This window comes from Rhinoraja longicauda, chromosome 9 (assembly GCF_053455715.1).
Source record: "Rhinoraja longicauda isolate Sanriku21f chromosome 9, sRhiLon1.1, whole genome shotgun sequence".
Lineage (NCBI taxonomy): Eukaryota > Metazoa > Chordata > Chondrichthyes > Rajiformes > Arhynchobatidae > Rhinoraja > Rhinoraja longicauda.
The window spans coordinates 38,166,495-38,185,188 of NC_135961.1; the positions used below are offsets into that span (position 1 = coordinate 38,166,495).

At 46.9% G+C, this 18,694-nt stretch overlaps 1 protein-coding gene across 1 annotated transcript in view; it reads right to left on the minus strand.

Annotated features, from left to right (window-relative positions):
- Positions 1-874: 874 nt before the first annotated feature.
- The window catches only part of plg (plasminogen), a 31,357-nt gene continuing 13,537 nt past the window's right edge, over positions 875-18,694 (minus strand). The window contains exons 8-19 of the mRNA XM_078405197.1: positions 17,715-17,877; positions 17,454-17,575; positions 16,593-16,749; positions 14,100-14,290; positions 10,997-11,145; positions 9,340-9,436; positions 8,327-8,444; positions 7,833-7,907; positions 7,021-7,158; positions 5,337-5,443; positions 3,704-3,849; positions 875-1,132 (exon numbers count right to left, since the gene is read on the minus strand). Of these exons, the coding sequence (XP_078261323.1) occupies positions 968-1,132; positions 3,704-3,849; positions 5,337-5,443; positions 7,021-7,158; positions 7,833-7,907; positions 8,327-8,444; positions 9,340-9,436; positions 10,997-11,145; positions 14,100-14,290; positions 16,593-16,749; positions 17,454-17,575; positions 17,715-17,877 (1,628 nt within the window). The 3' untranslated portion in view covers positions 875-967. The remainder of the gene's footprint in view (positions 1,133-3,703; positions 3,850-5,336; positions 5,444-7,020; positions 7,159-7,832; positions 7,908-8,326; positions 8,445-9,339; positions 9,437-10,996; positions 11,146-14,099; positions 14,291-16,592; positions 16,750-17,453; positions 17,576-17,714; positions 17,878-18,694) is intronic.

Consider the following 18,694-nt stretch of genomic DNA (forward strand, 5'->3'; position numbering starts at 1 on the left):
CTCATTCCATGTACTCACCACCCTCTGTGTGATAGCCATGACCTCAGGAAGCAGTCCACATAGGATCACCCACAATCCAGCCAGCACTGTTCTAGTACTGAGGACTGCTGCCAAATGATGAGTACATGCTATGGTGCTGGGAGGGTTTGGCAGCTGTATTACACATTGGTTCGGACACATACGGAGTATTGTGCGCAGTTCTGGTCACCGTGTTATGGAAAGAATGCAAAGGTGTTGGGGAGGTTGCAGAGGAGGTTCACCAGGATGTTGCCTGGTGTCAGTGCCCCACGAAAACAGGCACAAAATCACATGGCTGGAAGCTGGTTTTGTTCGAGTACTTGCCTTTATTTACCATTCCATGAGGCTGGAGAGGAAAGGAAGAAGAGCACAACTTACACGTGCCATTGTGTAGCTGCGGTAACTTTGCAAAGTGGTTGGTATTCACTTTTTCTCCAGAAACCATGATCCAGGTTTGATTCCTGGATGGAGGTTTCCTGCCAATGAAATCGAGCATCGAATTGAGCATCCAGTCTATGCACTGAGGGAGGCTGTCACTATTAACCTGGCCCCTCCGATACCAATGTCCCTCTATGTGAGAGACAGACACAAGATGCTGGAGTAACCCAGCGGGTCAGGCTGCAACTCTGGAGAAAATGGGTAGGTGACCTTTTGGTTGGGATGTTTCTTCATACTCAATATATATGATTCTCTCTATATGAGGTTTGGCTGATAAAAGAATACAAACAGTAAACACTTGCTGATAATATGATATCCCATCACCTCCCCAGATCAAAGCACGATCCCATCCCTCCCTCCCTCCCTCTCTCTCTCCACCTGGTGCTATAACCTCCTGGTAAAGTAAAAGCCGAAGGTATGAGATCAAAGGAATTTAATGTTTCAGGGGAAGAATTTGACACCTGATTGAGCATACGCATTGGACGTTGATCGTTCCTCTGTTGCATCCAACCTAACCATCCCGTATGACATCTGCGATCCAGTCAATAAAGAAAGATGTCCGCACGTAAACTCCTGGCTTCATCGCCCTCGCGCAACCGAGGCCCCACGAGGTCACTCCTTGGATAATGTAACTCCCTTTGGCATCTGGACAAACCAAAGGCCCTCCACTGTCACCCTAGGAAACACCGAAAGCCAGCAATGAGATGACAGGGCTCATGGCTTAACCTCATAGATAGGGTGAATGCACAGATTCTTTTGCCCAGAGTAGGGCAATCAAATACAAGAAGACATAGGTTTATGGTTAGAGGGGCAAGATTTAATAGGAATCTTCAGGGCAACTTTTTCCACACAGATGGTGGTGAGTATATAGAATGAGCTGCCACAGGAGGTAATTGAGGGAGATACAATAACATCATTTAAAAGACACTTGGATAGGTTATTGGATGGAAAAGGTTTAGATGGATATGAGCCAAACGGCCATGGGCAAATGGGACCAGCTTAGATGGGATCGGTATGGACAAGTTGGGCCAAAGGGCCTGTTTCCGTGCTGAATGGGTTTAAGACTCTATAATATACCTTTCAGATGAAGGTCTACACATTTATGTGCCTTTCTAAAAGTTTCACCACCCCAGGCAGCGTGTTACAGGCACTCACCACACACGGTGTTAAAATATTTGCCCCACAAATCTCCTTTAAACTTTGCCCCTCTCACCTGAAAATTACGCCCTCTAGTATTTGATATTTCCATCCAGATAAAAAGATTCTGACTGTCTATGCCTCTCATAATTTTATATATATTTCTATCCGGTCTCCCCTCAACCTCCGGCGTTCTAAAGAAAATAAGCCAAGTCTGTCCAACCTCTCCCTGTAGCTAATACTCTCTGAAGCAGGCATCATTCTGGTAAACCTCCTTTGCACCCTTTCCAATGCCTCACATCCTTTCTCATTGGGAAGGATATCACGCACAAAGTTTGGGATTTCATGATGCAGCTGTACAAGTGTGTGGTGAGACTACACTTGGTGCACCCTGTGGAGTTCTGGTCTCCTCGTTACAGGGAGGGTGGGATTAAGTTGGAAAGAGTGCAGAAGAGATTCACTAGGATGTTACCGGGGCTTGGGGGCTTGTTATAGGAAGGGATTGGATACGTTGGGACTTTTCCTTTTGAGTGAAGGAGATTACCTTAATGATGGCATTGCTTTAAGATGAGTGGTGCAAAGCTTAAAGCAGATGTGCAGGGCACGTTTTATTTACACGTGGAGTGATGGGTGCCCTGAATGCATTACCAGAGGTGGTGGTGGAGGCAGATACAATGTTTAAGATGCTTTTGGATAGGCACATGGATATACAGGGAATGGAGGGATATGGATCTTGTGCAGGCAGAGGAGATTAGTTTAAATTGTCATGGACATTGTAGGTTGAAGCCCCTGTTCCTGGGCTGTACTAATCTATGAAAAAAAGACACAAACCACTTGAGTAACTCAGCTGGTCAGGCAGCATCTCTGGATAATATGGATAGGTGATGTTTCAGTTCTAAATGATGGGATAAACTCAAGGGAATTGTGAAGTCATTTTTTCCCATTATTCCTGGGAGGTTATTGCAGGTTGAGAGTTACCATTCAAACAAAACCTCTGCTAGTGTATAGGAAGGAACTGCAGATGCTAGTTTACATTGAAGATAGACACAAAATGCTGGAGTAACTCAGCTGGTCAGGCAGCATCTCTGGAGAAAAGGAATAGATGATGTTTCAGTTCGAGACCATTCTTCAGACTGAGATTCAGGGGAGTGGGAAACTAAAGGTATGAACAGGTACATGTCAAATCAGAGCTGGCACTGATGGTGAAGGAGCCCACAATTGTTGGCTGTGGAGTAGGTGATTACAAAGGGATACGTACAGTGAAACTAGCAAGACGACTAGGGTGGGAGAGGGACGGAGAGATTGAAAAGGCAGGGGTTACTTGATATTAGAGAAATACATATTCATACCGCTGGGTTGTAACCTGCCCCAGTAAAATATGAGGTGCTGTTCCTCCAATTTGCACAAGCCTGCACTCTGATAGTGGAGGAGCCCCGGGACAGAAAGGTCAGTATTGGACTGGAAAGGGGAGCTAAAATGTCTGGCAACCAGGAGATTGCATAGGCCAAGGCGGACTGAGCAAAGGCATTCAGCGAAACAATCGCCCAGTTTGTGCTTGGTCTTGCTGATATATAAGAGCCCACATTGAGAACACCAGATACAGTGGATGAGGTTGGAGGAGGTGCAAGTAAACCTCTGCCTCACCTGAAAGAACAGTTGGGGTCCCAGGATGGAGTCGAGGGTGGAGGGACAACGTCAGGTGTTGCATCTCCTGTGGTTGTTGGGGAAATTATGTTGGGAGCCGGTGGTTTGGAAGGGAAGGGATGAGGGAACTTCTTCCATATTTGAACTGCTCCCTTGTTGATTCTAAATGTGCACTTCACATTTCAATCAATACATGGAACATTATTATTATTATTAAACATGGATCAGTCTGAAGAAGGGGCTTGACCCGAAGCATCACCCATTCCTTCTCTCCAGAGATGCTGCCTGTCCCGCTGAGTTACTCCAGTAGTTTGTGTATACCTTCGATTTAAAACAACATCTGCAGTTCTTTCCTGCACATGGAACATTATTCGTTGAATCACTTAAAATCCTACTTGCATGTCAAATGTGAATGTGAATGTGAGGTCACTGGAAGCTGTCCTACACCACAGGCTAATTCACCTACCTGGCAACTGTCTGAACCGCCGTATATGTTCCCAGCACAAAGCTCGGAGTTCTTCACCTTTCCGTTCAAGTATTCGGCACGATTGCAGACTTTATTTTCGAACACAGGGAATCCTGCTTCTTTTAAAACCCCATCACCAATGGTTCCTATGCAGTCAGAATAAATTAACAATACAGTGTCTACAACTGGCATCCATTTGTTCAATGGCCAGAACTTATCACTGGCAGGGTTGTGAAAGTAAATTGGACATAAAATGGCCAAACCTCACTTGAGGTGGCCCTGATTTCTTGGTTACTTTGTCACGACGACCAATAAGGTAATTCAGTCTGGCTCTGGCGCATCAGCCCTATCCCACTGTAAACTTGAAACCTCACATGCCCATGAACTCTCCCCTGATTGCATTGGTCCTGTGCCAGTGGGGACCAAGGCCAGTGGGCACAGATGGGCACAACACCAGTGGAAGCAGCCAGTGGAGATGGGGGGGGGGGGGGGGGGGGGTCAGGTGTCCATGCCAATGGGATGGTACAAAGGCCAATGCGGACTGCTGTCCCAGATCTTCCTTTCTTTTCTCCCAGAATACTGAAACTCTGAATTTATTGCAGAATTCCTCCTGGCATATCCTTGTAAACACCTTTCCCAAAGTAGGGTAGCTATTATTGATATGACCTATGGTATGGCATGGTATATATGGCATGTGTGGTATTGTAGGGTATGGTGCGGTATTGTATGGTGTGATATGGCATGGTGTGGAGTGGTATGGTGTGGAATGATATGGTGTGGTATCATAAGGTCATGAGTGATAGGAGCAGAATTAGGCTACTCGGCCCATCGTCTACTCCGCCATTCAATCATGGCTGATCTATCTCTCCCTCCTAACCACTTTCTCCTGCCTTCTCCCCATAAACCTTGACACCCAGACTAATCAAGAATCTATCTATCTCTGCCTTAAAAATATCCATTGACTTGACCTCCACAGCCTCCTGCGGCAAATAATTCCACAGATTCACCACCCAAAATTCCAAAATGCAATAGCTCACATTTCTCTGTATTAAATTCAATAATCATTCCTCTGTCCACCTGGCCAACTGACCAGGATCCTGCTGCAATTTTGACATCCATCTTCACCATCTGCAATACCACCCATTTTTGTATCATCTGCAAACTTGCTAATCTTGCCATGTACGTTCTCATCCAAATCATTGATTCAGATGACAAACAGTAACAGGCCCAACACCGAATGCTGAGGCACACCACCAGTTACAGGCGAGAAGGGGAATCAAAAACCAGAGGACAAAGGTTTAAAGTGAGAAACGAAAGATTGAATAGGAACCCGAGGGGTAACTTTTTCACTCAGAGGATGGTTTAGGGAGGTACTATAACAACATTTAAAAGATACTTGGACACGTGCATGGAGAGGAGAGGAAAGGTTTAAAGGGATATGGCCCAAATAGAATGGTCGGCAAGAATGAGTTGAGCCAAAGGGCCTGCCCCCGTGCTGTATGACTCTATGAATCAATGACTATTAAGTAACCAGACTGTAACACAATAAATAATAAAGAGGCAAAAGAAAGAGAAAAACACCAGCCTGCAAGGCCATTGGAAGGACTTTGAGGCACACTTGTACAGATTATACCTTGAGTCTCTCCCCAGCCAGTGACATAACATTCCACTCCACCAGGTAAAATAAAGCCCTTGCCAGGCAGGCAGACTAATCCCACTTTGTCATTCAACCTTGCTGGCCTGTAACCAAAAGATGCATTTAGAATTATTAGTTTATAACAGTCATGTGTTACAGTGAACAGATTTTGTTTGCGTGCTATCCAACAGATCATACAATACTATACATGAGTATGATTAAGCCAAACACAAGCACAAAAGAATGTAGAAACAAGGAACTGCGAATGGTGGTTTATAAAAAAAAGACACAAAGTGCTGGAGTAACTCAGCGGGTCAGGAAGCATCTCTGGAGAACATGGACATGTAATGTTTCGGGTTGGGAGTCAGTCCAAAGAAGGGTCCCAACTTGAAATGTCACCTCTCCATGTTCTCCAGAGATGCTGCCTGACTTGCTGAGTTACTCCAGCACCTTGTGTCATTTTTTTGTAGAAGTACAACAGAAAGAGTGGAGAAAAATACCAGAGTGCAGGACATAGTGTTTCAGCATTATAGCATAACAGCTCCAGCGATAAATTCCAATGGATGAACTCTGGTGCTGAGAGGCAGCGGCTCTATTATCTGCGCCACTGTGATGGAGAAAACAAAATGCCAGAGTACCATCTGTGGAGGGAACAGACAGGCGGGACCTTTCGTGAGACTGATAGAGTAGAAGGGAAAGAGAGGGTGGGGTGGGGCAAAGTCTGGCACATGATAGATGGATGTGAGTGGGGGAGAAGTGAAATGCAGATGGGTGGAGTAAGTGAAAAAGGCTGGAGGAGAAAGAAAGTGGAAGAGTTACGAAGATTAACACATGGATATGCAGGGAATGGAGAGATATGGATTTTGTGCAGGCAGATAATCCAAGGCCATCCATCCAAGATCGTAAGAAATTGCAGAAAATTATAGATGCAGCCCAGACTATCACACAAACTAACCTCCCTTCCATTGACTCCATTTACACCACACGTTGCCCCGGCAAGGCCACCAGCATAATCAAGAACGAGTCTCACCCGGTCACTCCCTTTTCTCCCCTCTCCCATTAGGCAAGAGATACAGGTGTGAAAACCTCCAGATTCAGGGACAGTTCCCTCCCAGCTGTTATCAGGTAACTGGACCATCCTATCAACAACTAGAGAGCGGCCCTGAGCTACCATCTACCCCATTGGGGACCCGCAGACTATCTTTAATCGGACTTTACTGGACTTTATCTTGCACTAAACGGCATCCTCTTCATCATGTATCTGTACACTGTGGATGACTTGATTGTAATCATGTATTGTCTTTCCACTGGTGTCTGGTTTGTCTGGTTAGCGCGCAACAAAAGTTTTTCTCGGTACACGTTATAATAAACTAAACTAAACTATAAGAGTTTGGCTTAGTATCATGTTCGGCACAGACATTGTGGGCCTGTTCCTGTGCTGTACTGTTCTATGTTCCATGTTCCCCATTGTCATCTCCATTCTCTTCTTTCGTACGTACATCTCGCAACCCTGAAACGTGGTATACCATGTCTCATTCATCCCCATGCCCCCTTTACCATTGTCCACATCCCCTGCTCACCAACATCTCTCCCTCTGGCTTAACATTTTACTACTCCTTTCCTCATCTGTTTTCTTAAATTCTATGGTGGATTTTGTACGGAAATGAAAATAAACAAATACCTGGTCAGCTTTAGCAAAGCAATATCACTCGTGCGATGTGAGACGATTTTAACAACATCTTTGATTTGTCTTGACGTTTCCAAGGCACTAGTTCTGTGTATTCCAAGGTAGATCTTGAGGTCTGAAGGCTGAATACCCCTGAAATTATGTAGAATGCGGTCAATTTTTGCTACATTTACTTTTAAAACAAAATAAAAAAGTAATGTCATTTGTTCATTCAACTGGTAGCCCCGCTGCCTCGCAGCACCAGAGTCCAGGGTTCGATCCTGACTGTCTGTGTGGAATTTGCACAGTCTCCCTGTGACTGCATGGGTTTCCTCCGGGTGCTCAGGTTTCCTCCCAGATCCCAAAGATGTGCGGGTTTGTAGGTCAGTACACTTGTTCAGACTGCTGAGTTCCTCCAGCATTTGTGTTTTGTTCAAGATTCCACCATCTGTAGTCCCTTGTATCTCCAAGCTAACCATGTTGGATGAAGCAGGCACATAGCACACACAGGTTAAGATTTAGAGACACAGCCTCTGTAAATTACCCCCATGGCGTGTGGGAGGTGGATGTGAAAGTGGGATAGCATAGAATTAGTGTAAATGGGTGATCGCTGGTCGGCGTGGACTCAGTGGGTCGAAGGGCCTGTTTCCCCACTGTTTCTCTAAACTAAACTCAACTCAACTCAACCCAGTGGGTCAGGCAGCATCTGTGGAGGAAATGGACAGATGACATTTTGGGTCGGCATCCTTCTTCAGAGGCCACAGAAAGTATTCCGTGCATGATGTTTAAATTTTCAGATTGGTGGATGTAATGCTTCACTCTCTTACCGGTCCAGGCAGTGCTTGGCAGTGAGAACCCACTGGGCATGAATGAGACTTCCTCCGCAGAAATGAGAACCAAACCTGCTTGAAACACGGACATTTTGTTTTACTAATGTAACACCAGTTGATTAATAAGTAAACCATAGAGGTTTATAAAAGAAATATGAATGCAAATAACGTTAAATATTTACCTAATTTTAACCTTTCCTTATTCATCGTCAACAACATGGCTACTGCTCCTCCCCCAGGCAATTCTACTTGTTCTGCATTCTTAAAACCCACCACTATTTTGAACAGTCCTATTATGTTTGCCCTTTAGTGTCTCAGTTCCAAGACTCTCCAGTGTAAGTGAAGTCCCACATACAGCATACCAGAGACTCTCGGCTAAACCCCATCCGAGGTCAAATTCGCCGTCTCTGGTCCCACCCGCTGGTGCTGCCACAGAGACCTGTAAATGTATCTGGAAAAGACTTCACATCACATTGAGGAAAGGCACCTACCTTGTGCGGACACTCACTTGCCAAGGCCAGGAGTGCGGTTTGGATATGCAGCCACCAACAATTCGTCCAAAGCATTTTTTGGGTTCGATGCTCGGTATTCCACACTCATTAGGAAGTTCTGGTAATGCAGAAAGAACAATATCACAACCATATAAGTTCCTCTTTTCTACATTTCCGCTGTTTGAAGGTGCCCAGAAAACTCACAAATCATGAAGAAAGCTCATCAATGCCTGGACTTCCTCAGAAGATTGAAGAGATTTAGTATGTTGAGGAACACTTTATGGATCTTAACACTTTATGGATCTTCTATGGGTGTATGGTTGAGAGCAGTGTTGCAATGCTAATCTTTTAGGTGCCGGAGCTGTCACTGGGGCCGGAGTGGCCGCTGGTAAATTCCCCGCCAGTTAAAAATTCCCCGCTGTTTATTTTGTTTTTGTTTTTACAGAGGTGCCGGAGCGGCGCTGTGGTGAGCTCCAGCAACACTGCAACCCTGGTTGAGAGCATGCTGACTGGTTGCATCGTGGCATGGTTCGGCATTTTTTTAATACCCAGGAACGAAGGAGACTACAAAGCGTGGTGGACACTGTCCAGTCCATCATGGGTACTGACTTCCCCACCATTGACAGGTACTGTCCCCAGGTTGGAAATGTTGAAGACGAGAGGACATAGCTTTAAAGTGAGAGGAGCAAAGTTTAAAGGAGATATGCTGGGCAATTTTCTTACACGGAACGTGGTGGACACCTGGAATGTGCTTCCAGGGGTGGTGGTGGAGGGAGATACGATACTAGCATTCAGGGGGCTGTGAGATAGGCATGGTACGCAGGAGTATGGATCACGTGCAAGCAATGGAGATTAGTTTATCTTGGCATTATGTTCGGCACAGACATTGTGGAGCAGAAGGCCTGTTCCTATGGTATACTGTTCTATGTTTCATAAATAATTCATGCACATAGAATTATTGCTTAACATAAATTATGATGGGTGCACAGAGTTAGTACAGAAATAGAATTTACCGCATGGGCGAATATCATCGCAATAGTCGTATCTTTCAGCTGGATCTGTTGTGTAACACCATGGACCGTTGAGATCACTGTCTGGGTTTCTGCAAGACTGTATTTAAACATGACTGTTTTAGTCAAGCAGTGACAAAACTTTGCATTATATATAATGAAGCAATGCAGTTAAAAACATTTCAAGTTGCCTCATTATGCATTGAACTTAGGTGCCGGAACCAGGTGAAGAGGTACTAAGGGAGGTGATCAGGTTTAGTCAAAGAGATAGAGTCCTAAATGATACTGAGAGAGAGGAGATATATAGGCACAGAGGTCCGGATCCGAAGGTTTCTGCCCAATTCTGAAGCAAAGGTAAACACAAAGTATTGGAGTAACTCAGCGGGTCAGGCAGCAACTCTGGAGGATATGGATAGGCAATGTTTCAGGTCAGGACCCTTCTTCAGTCTTGAGAAGGATCCAACCCAAAGTGTTGCCTATCCATATTCTCCAGGGATGCACCTGATCTACTAAGTTACTCCAATACTTTGTATTTTCGTTTGTAAAGTGGCATCTGCATTGTTTGATGCAAAGGAAATGTGCAAAGAGGCAGGAATTGAAGGAGCGTCTCACTGCGGGTGTTGGATTGGCCAAACCTAGATTGTTTTCTCTGGTGTGTTGGAGGCTGAGGGGTGACCTGATAAAAGTGCATGAAATTATGAGAGACATAGATTGGGAAGACATGTCAGAACCTTTTGCTCTAGGGTGCTCAAAGACGGGAGGGCATAGCATTAAGATGTGAGGGACAAAGTTTAAAGATGTGCAGGGCATGTATTTTATAGAGAGTGGTGAGTTCTTGGAATTCACTGCCAGGGGTAGTAGTGGAAGCAGATACGATAGTGGTGTTTATGCTTTGGAAAGGCATTTTGATATGCAGGGGGTGGAGAGATATGGATCTTGTGCAGGCAGACAGGAGTTGGTCTTGGCATCGTCTTCGGCACAGACACTGTGGGCCGAGGGCCTGGGCTGTACTGTTCGATATTCTCAGGGTACACACCCAGAGAAATGCCCCTGTGGAAGTATAATGACACAACTCTGGTCCCCATGGACCCTGCGTCCAGTCATCCATTCTGAAGCTGAATCACAGCCACACCTCCGGTCTTTCAGGAACAGGGATGAAAAGGTTGATAGGAGAAGGAGCAAGGTGAGTGGCCAGTGAGGTAGGAAGACAGCACTTTGCAGCCTAGACTACGAGGCAAAGAAATCACTGCTGCCTAAGTCTGCATGTTGCATGGAGTAAGCAGGATTGCAAAGAGAGCATCAGTGTGAACCTAAAGGCCAGAATGAATTGCCAGGACACCGGCTCCTTCACCACTGCTGCTCATTGACGAACCTTTGATATAACACTGAATGGAAGGAAGAGCATATGAGAGAACAGTGAAGGTGGGACTTCGGCCCATCGTTCTGCTGCTGGCCCTGCACACCTGGGTAGACTGCCTCTACCTCCCAACCCGGAGACCCCGGTTGCCCCCCACCCACCCACCCCTGCTCCGAGCTCTGCGAAGCCCCCTGCATGGGTGGCTTTAGATAGGCACGTGGAAGGGTGGGGCTGAACAGCTGGAGCGGCGCGCATTTCCTACACTGCTGCGCCGACCCGTTCTCGCAGTGGCACGCAACTTACGTTGCTCTCCAGTCCCGCATCGGGGTGAGTCTGGACTGTGTAGCTATGGTGGCTGTGGGGGTGCATTGCCGACCATGCTTGGCAGGTCCTGCCGGATGATGTGGTGGATCGGGTCCCGCGATACAGCTCCCCGATACCAATCGTGCAATCTGGCAAAACATCGTCAGAACGGGGTGGGGGTGGGGAGAAAATGACCTCCATGTTATTGACCGCAGGATCTGTGAGAATCTTTGGGAAAAAAATTACCCCTCCTATTAAGGTTCCTATTAAGCCTTTCCTATCCATGTACCCATCCAAATATCTTTTAACTGTTGTTATGGTATCTTCCCCGACTACATTGTCTGAAGAAGGGTCTCAACCCGAAACGTCACCCATTCCTTCTCTCCAGAGATGCAGTCTGTCCCGCTGAGTTACTCCAGCTTTTTGTGTCTACATTCTCTGGCAGCTCGTTCCATATTCCCATCACCCTCTGTGTGGAAAAGGTTGCCCATCAGGTTTCTACTAAACCTTTCCACTCTGTCTAAACCTTTCCAATCCATGTACCGTCCAATATCTTTTAAATGTTAGCTTCAACTACTTCCTTTGGCAGCTTGTTCCATATATCAACCTCCCTCTGGGTAAAAATGTTGCCCCTCAAGTTCCTATTAAATCTTTCCCCTCTAATCTTAAACCTACGTACTATGGTTCTTAATTCCCCTACTGTGTATTCCCCCTATCTATTCCCCTCAAAATGTTATACATCACTATAATGGGAGCGGAAGTGGCGGCGCCTAACGGCTGCGGCTCACTAGCAGTCTGTTCGTCTTTTTTCCTTTTTTTTGTGTTGTGTGTCGGTGTTGGGATGGTTCTTGTATTTTTTTGGTTGTGTATGTGTGGGGGGGTGGTGGTGTGGGGGGGGGGGGTGGGGGAAACTTTTCTCTTCCTCACGGCGCGGGGTGCGGCTCGGCCGCGGGGTCTAACATCGCCCGGTGCGGCTCGGCCGCTGGACTTTATATCGCCCGGTGCGGCTCGGCCGCTGTACTTAACAGTGCCCGGTGCGGCTCGGCCGCGGGACTTTTCATCGCCCGGTGCGGCTTGGTCGCGGGACTTTACATCGCTGGTGCGGCTCGGCCGCTGGACTTAACAGTGCCCGGTGCAGCTCGGCTGCGGGGCCTAACATCGCCCGGTGCGGCTCGGCCGCGGGACTTTACATCGCCCGGTGCAGCTGGGCCGCGGGACTTTTCATCGCTGGTGCGGCTCGGCCGCGGTACTTAACATCACCCGGTGCGGCTCGGCCACGGGACTTAGCTGCGCAAGGCTCGGTCGCGGGGCCTTCCATCGCCCGGCTCGGCCGCGAGACGTTTCAGCGCCCGGTGCGACTCGGCCGCGGGGACTTCCATCCCCTTGCGGGGACTGTGCGGGTCGGTCGGGGACGAGCTGTCTGTCCGTGGGCGTGGGGAAGAGTGTGGACGTTTTGTTGCCTCGATCACAGTGAGGGGGTGTTTGGAGTCACTGTGATGGACGTTTGTGTTGGGGTTGTGTGTCTTGTGTTCTTTTTTGTATGACTGCTATGTAGTTTCGTTCGGTACCTTGGTACCGAATGACAAATAAAGCTCTGTTATACTGTTATACTGTTATACTGTTATAAGATCACCCCTCATCCTCCTGCTCCAAAGAATAAAGTCCTAGCCTGCCCAACCTCTCCCTATAGCTAGGCTCTTGAGTTCTGGCAACATTCTGGTCAATCTTCTCTGCATCCTTCCAACTTAATGGCATCTTTCCTGCAGCAGGGTGACCCAAACTAAATACTGTGCTCCAAGTGCAGTCTCACCAATGTCTTGCACAACTGTAACATAACATCCCAACTTTCATGTGTAGGAAGGAACTGCAGAGGCTGGTATACACTGAAGATAGACACAAAATGCTGGGGTAACTCAGGGGGTCAGGCAGCATCTCTGGAGAAAAGGAATAGATGAGGTTTCGGGTCGAAACCCTTCTTCAGATTGAGACAGACTGTCTCAGTTTGAAGAAAGGTCTCGATCCCCCAAAATGTCATCTATTTCTTTTCTCCAGAAATGCTGCATGACCCCCTGAGGTACTCCAGAATTTTGTGTCTATCTTCGGTCCCACTAAACTAAATAATCTACGTTAAGGCTGCAGTTCAAAGCTAAGGAAGGCCTGTGCTGAAAGAGTGTTGCATTACTGTAGGTGTCATCTTTAAGATAAGATGTTTAAAAAGGCGGAACTGTGACATAACTGGTAGAGCTGCTGCCTCACAGCATCAGAAACCTGACTGATCCTGACTTATATATGGCCCATATCCCTCTAGACCAGTCCATGTCTTTCAAATATTATTTTAATGTCATGTACAACTGTAACATAACGTCCCTCTTTCTATACTTAATACCCTGATGGATGAAGGCCAATGTGCCAAAAGCCGTCCTCATCACCCCTTTGGCGTCACATTTAGGGAGCTATGTACCTGTACTCCAAGATCCCTCTGCTCCACAACACACCCCAGGGCCCAACCATTTTAATTTCATGTTTGCAGCATCTTCAATGTTGTGTATTTGGACGCCGTTTTTGAGATGTCAGGATGAATTGTGTCCAGATACTGGATGCTGGATTCCCATGCCCTTTCTGACCTTTCTGTCCTGGGCCTCCTCCATTGTCAGAGTGAGGCCAAATGCAAATTGGAGGAACAGCACCTCATATTTTGCTTGGGTAGCTTACAACCCAGCAGTACGAATTCTGATTTCTCTAACTTCAATTACCCTTGCATCCCCTCTCCCTCCGTCCCTCCCCCACCCTGGTCGTCATATTAGTTTCATTGTCATTCTGTAGAGTTTCACTGTCTGCATAACCTGTTATCACCTCGCATGGTCCAGCGATCATCTTTAGTTTTTGCATATCTTTCATTAATTTGTTCTATATATCCCTCGATATTATCGTCTATATCTCTCGTTTCCCTTTCTCCTGACTCTCAGTCTGAAGAAGGGTCTCGACCTGAAATATCATCTAGTCTTTCTCCAGAGAAGCTGCCTGAGCCGCTGAGTTTTTCCTGCTTTTTGTGTCTATCTTTGGTTTAAACCATTCCTTCCTAACATAAAGTTGCTCTGGTTACCTGGTCTTGTTGTGGGAACGTTGCCACTTTCCGGTCTTGGTATCACAGTGGGTCTTAAAGTGGAAGGTTGACTCTGTGTGGCATCACATTTTGAGATCCGGCAATACTCCCATCGGACTAACGGGTTGGTGGTGAAGCACCAAGGAAACCTATCGGCATCAGGATTTCGACAAAAGTTGTTAACCAGTCCCCTGTGGATTGACAGGGAGAAAAGAATCAAAGATTGGGAAGAACATACAGGAGTCTGAAAATCGCAACCTCACATTCAAGATGGATGATGGGGATCTAGTTTAGTTTAGTATAAAGATACAGCATGGAAACAGGCCCTTCTGCCCACAGAGTTCATGCCAACCAGCTCACCCGGCACTCTACCACTATCCTACACACACTAGGGTCAATTTACAATTTTACAAAAGCCAATTAAACTACAAACCTGAATGTCTTTGGAGTGTGAGAAGAAACAAGAGCAACCGGAGAAAACTCACGCAAGCTGCAGGGAGAATGTACAGACAGCACCCATAGTCAGGATCGAACCTGGGTCTCTGACGCTGTACGGCAGTAATTCTGCCATGTGGGAGGGGAGGGGGAGGGGTGGAGGGAAAGGGGAGGGGAGGAGGGAGGGAAGGGGAGGAGGGAAGGGGGGAGTGGGGGGAGAGGGGAGGGGGAGGTGGGAGGAGAGGGTGCTGCACCAATGCAGGAGAGGTTTGGGCCGAACGGGTCTACTTGGACTAGTATCCCTCTAAACCTACTGTGTCCATGTACCTATCTAAATGTTTCTTAAAAGTTGCAATAGTACCTGCCATAACTACCTCCCCTGGCAGCTTGTTCCATACACCCACCACCCTCTGTGTAAAAAGTTGCCCCTCAGGTTTCCATTAAATCTTTCTCCCCCCTCACCTTAAACCTAAGTTCCCTGGTTCTCGATTCCTTTCCTCTGGGAACCAAGAGCTTGGTGTGTTTACCTGATTTATTCCTCTCATAATTTTGTACACCCCTATAGGTTGTTAAATATCTGAGGAGGACATTGTGTTTCATTATTTGGTGACTGCATGATATTCCCTGTTTAACTATTAAAAAGGGTGGTTTACATTTCATGAAACAATGGAAGCCAGGGCAGAAATAACACGGAGTGAGACAGAACGAACACGGGACTCCAGGATAAGGCAAAAAGACACAAAAGGTTGGAGTAACTCAGCAGATCAGGCAGCATCTCTGGAGATCACAGATAGGTACAAAAGGCTGGAGTAACTCAGCAGATCAGGCAGCATCTCTGGAGATCACAGACGGCCATTTAGGGTCGGGCCTTTCATCAGGCTGATTGTAGTAGGGGGGAGAATGCTGGGAAAGAGGTGGGGACAGGGCAAATCCTGGCAAGTTATAGGTGGATACAGATGAGGGGAGGGGATCCATAGAAGACAAATACAGGATGGCAGGGGCGGATGGAGGGGATAGGTGAAAGGGGTAGATGAAAGAGGGTGGGGTACAGGAACAAGACAGGATAATCCATTAAAGAGATGGTGAGAAGAGTGAAGCTGACAGAAAATACTGAGCTCGAGGTGGGATGTGCGGAAAAAGCAGGTCGGGAGATCCCTTTGAGATGTGAGATTGTCTGTGCGATAGTCCAGTGTAGTACAACTCTGCCTGTGGACCTACAGTGGTCAGAGGGAGGGTGCCAGTACATACAGCACCCTGCTTTGCTGATTTTAACAGCTCACTGAATACCATTCAAGACACAAGTCGATATGTACACCCTCATTTCTGAGAGTCAGTCCCAGTCCTGGGAGTTGAGCACGTAGCCCAGGCACTCACTGAGAGGATGCTGTGCTGTCAGGGATGCCGTTTTGCAGTGGAGCTTAAAGCAAGCTCCACCTGCCCCTCTCAGAGTGCCAAAGACATCCCCAGAGCAAATCTCTCTCTCTCTTACTATAACGACCCCAGAGCTGTTCTCATCAGACATTTTGAGGACCTTCCTCTGGCAGATTTCATAGAGAATAGTACAGCACAAGAACAGCCCTTTGACCCACAAAGCCTGTGCTGAACCTGATGCCAAGACCATCTCATCTACCTGATCAATAAGGAAATCTATATCTACATAATCCATATCCTTCCACCCCCTGCATATCTATGTGCCTATCCAAAAATCTCTTCAATGCCATCATTGCATCTACATCCACCACCATGCCTGGCAACGTGTTCCAGGCACTCACCACCCTCTCTGTGAAACACTTGCCCTGCTTCTATCAGGAATACCTGCCACCTCTGTTATTCCAGAGAAAACAATCCAAGTCTGTCCAATCTCTCCTGTAGATAATATCCTCTAATCCAGGCACCTCCTTGGTACCCATTCCAAAGTCTCCACATCCTTCCTGTAATGAGGCATCCAGAACCAGTAACTTTGGGCTATGATACCCTCAGGTTGTGAGGAATGCTTTTAAGTTCTGCTATCTCTTTCGCTGAGTCCGAGAAGAGGTTGGTGTTTCTGTATGCACGTACGCGTAAGGAAACTTGCTGTGAGTCTTGCTGTGATTATGTGGTACCATGGAATCCCAGTCCTGGCATCTTTTCCCTGACCGAGTCACAGAAGTGGTTCCACGGTAGGCAATGCCATTGCCCCTGTAACAATCAGTGGGTCCACCCTCATCCACAGGCCCTGAAAGTAAACATGGCAAGATTTTGACATCATTCTGATCAACACATCAACTCTCTACTTCTATTTGCCAGTTTCACAAGGTAAATTATTCTGTCTACTGAATACAGACTGGTTGCATGAATGCCTCTACTTCCTCAGAAGATTGAGGAGATTCAATATATCAAATGATCACTCATAGTCATAGTCAGTCTGAAGAAGGGTCTCGACATGAAACGTCACCCATTCCTTCTCTCCTGAGAAGATGCCTGATCTGCTGAGTTACTCCAGCATTTCGTGAATAAATACCTTCGATTTGTACCAGCATCTGCAGTTATTTTCCTACTCATAGTCATAGTCATACAGCGTGGAAAAAGGTCCTTCGGCCCAACTTGCCCACACCGACCAACATGTCCCATCTGCCAGTGTTTGTCCCATGTCCCTCCAAACCTGTCTCATACATTCTATTGAACCTTTACAGGTGTATGATGGAGAGCACTCTGATGAGTTGCATCATGGCCTAGTTCAGCAACTCAAACACCCAGTAACGAAGGAATCTACAGAGACTCGTGGACAAGGCCATTACATATACTGATCCACCACCATGAAAGGGACCCACCGGAGGCGCTGCCTCAAGAAGGGTCAAGCAGCATCTCTGGAGTAGATAGATAGGTGAAGGTTTGGGCTGGGACCGTTCTTCATGCGGAGGATGAAAGTGGGCATCTCACCTGCCAGGGAGGTGCCACACTTTGGCACTTGACAATACTCCCATCGGACCTCTGGGTTGGTTGTGTAGCACCAAGGCTCCTTCTCGTTGTCCGGGTTGCGGCAATAGTTGTCCTCGAGACCTCTGTAATGGACAGGAGAGCAGTGAGGAGAAGGAATCTGCCAACGCTGCCTTTGCCCGGTGAATTCCACTCGACCCGACAGTTGGCTGAATAAAATGGTCAGGGGTGAAGTTAGGAAAGGGGAATGGCCGGACCACTTACTTGCAGGGATAATTCTCCGGGGTCCTCGTGTGTTTGTGTGGGACCAAAGAGCTCCATTGTTGACAGACCTTACCAGAAATGGTGGTCGCCAGGATCCCGCGGTAGGCTTGGCCCTTCCCTGTGTAGCAATACGTCTCGACCTTGACAGCAGGCGGCTCCCCCTCTACAGTACCGGAAGAGGAAACAAAAGCACCTGCTTCACTACTGAGGAATTGCACATGTTGGGGGCTTGGAGAAAGAGAAAGAGAATGTTGATTAAGAAGGTTAAATCGTTGGGTATTAATAGTGAGGTTGCAAGATGGATTCAACAATGGCTGAATGGGAGATACCAGAGGGTAATGGTTGACAATTGTATGTCAGGTTGGAGGCCAGTGTCTAGTGGAGTACTCCAAGGATCTGTGTTGGGTCCACTGTTGTTTGTCATTTACATTAATGATCTGGATGATGGTGTGGCAAATTGGATTAGTAAATATGCAGATGATACTAAGATAGGTGGTGTAGTTAATAATGAAGTAGAGTTTCAAAGTCTACAGAGAGATTTGGGCCTTTTGGAAGGGTGGGCTGAAAGATGGCAGATGGAGTTTAATGCTGATAAGTGTGAGGTGCTGCATTTTGGTAGGACAAATCAAAATAGGACGTACAGGGTAAATGGTAGGGAATTGAGGAATGCAGTGGAACAGAGGGATCTGGGAATAACTGTGCATTGTTCCCTGAAGGTGGAATCTCATGTGGATAGGGTGGTGAAGAAGGCGTTTGGTATGCTTGCCTTTATAAATCAGAGCATCGAATATAGAAGTTGGGATGTAATGTTGAAATTGTACAGGGCATTGGTGAGGCCGAATCTGGAGTATGGTGTGCAGTTCTGGTCGCCAAATTATAGGAAGGATGTTGACAAAATGGAGAGGGTACAGAGGAGATTTACTAGAATGTTGCCTGGGTTTCAGCACTTAAGCTACAGAGAGAGGTTGAACAGGTTGGGT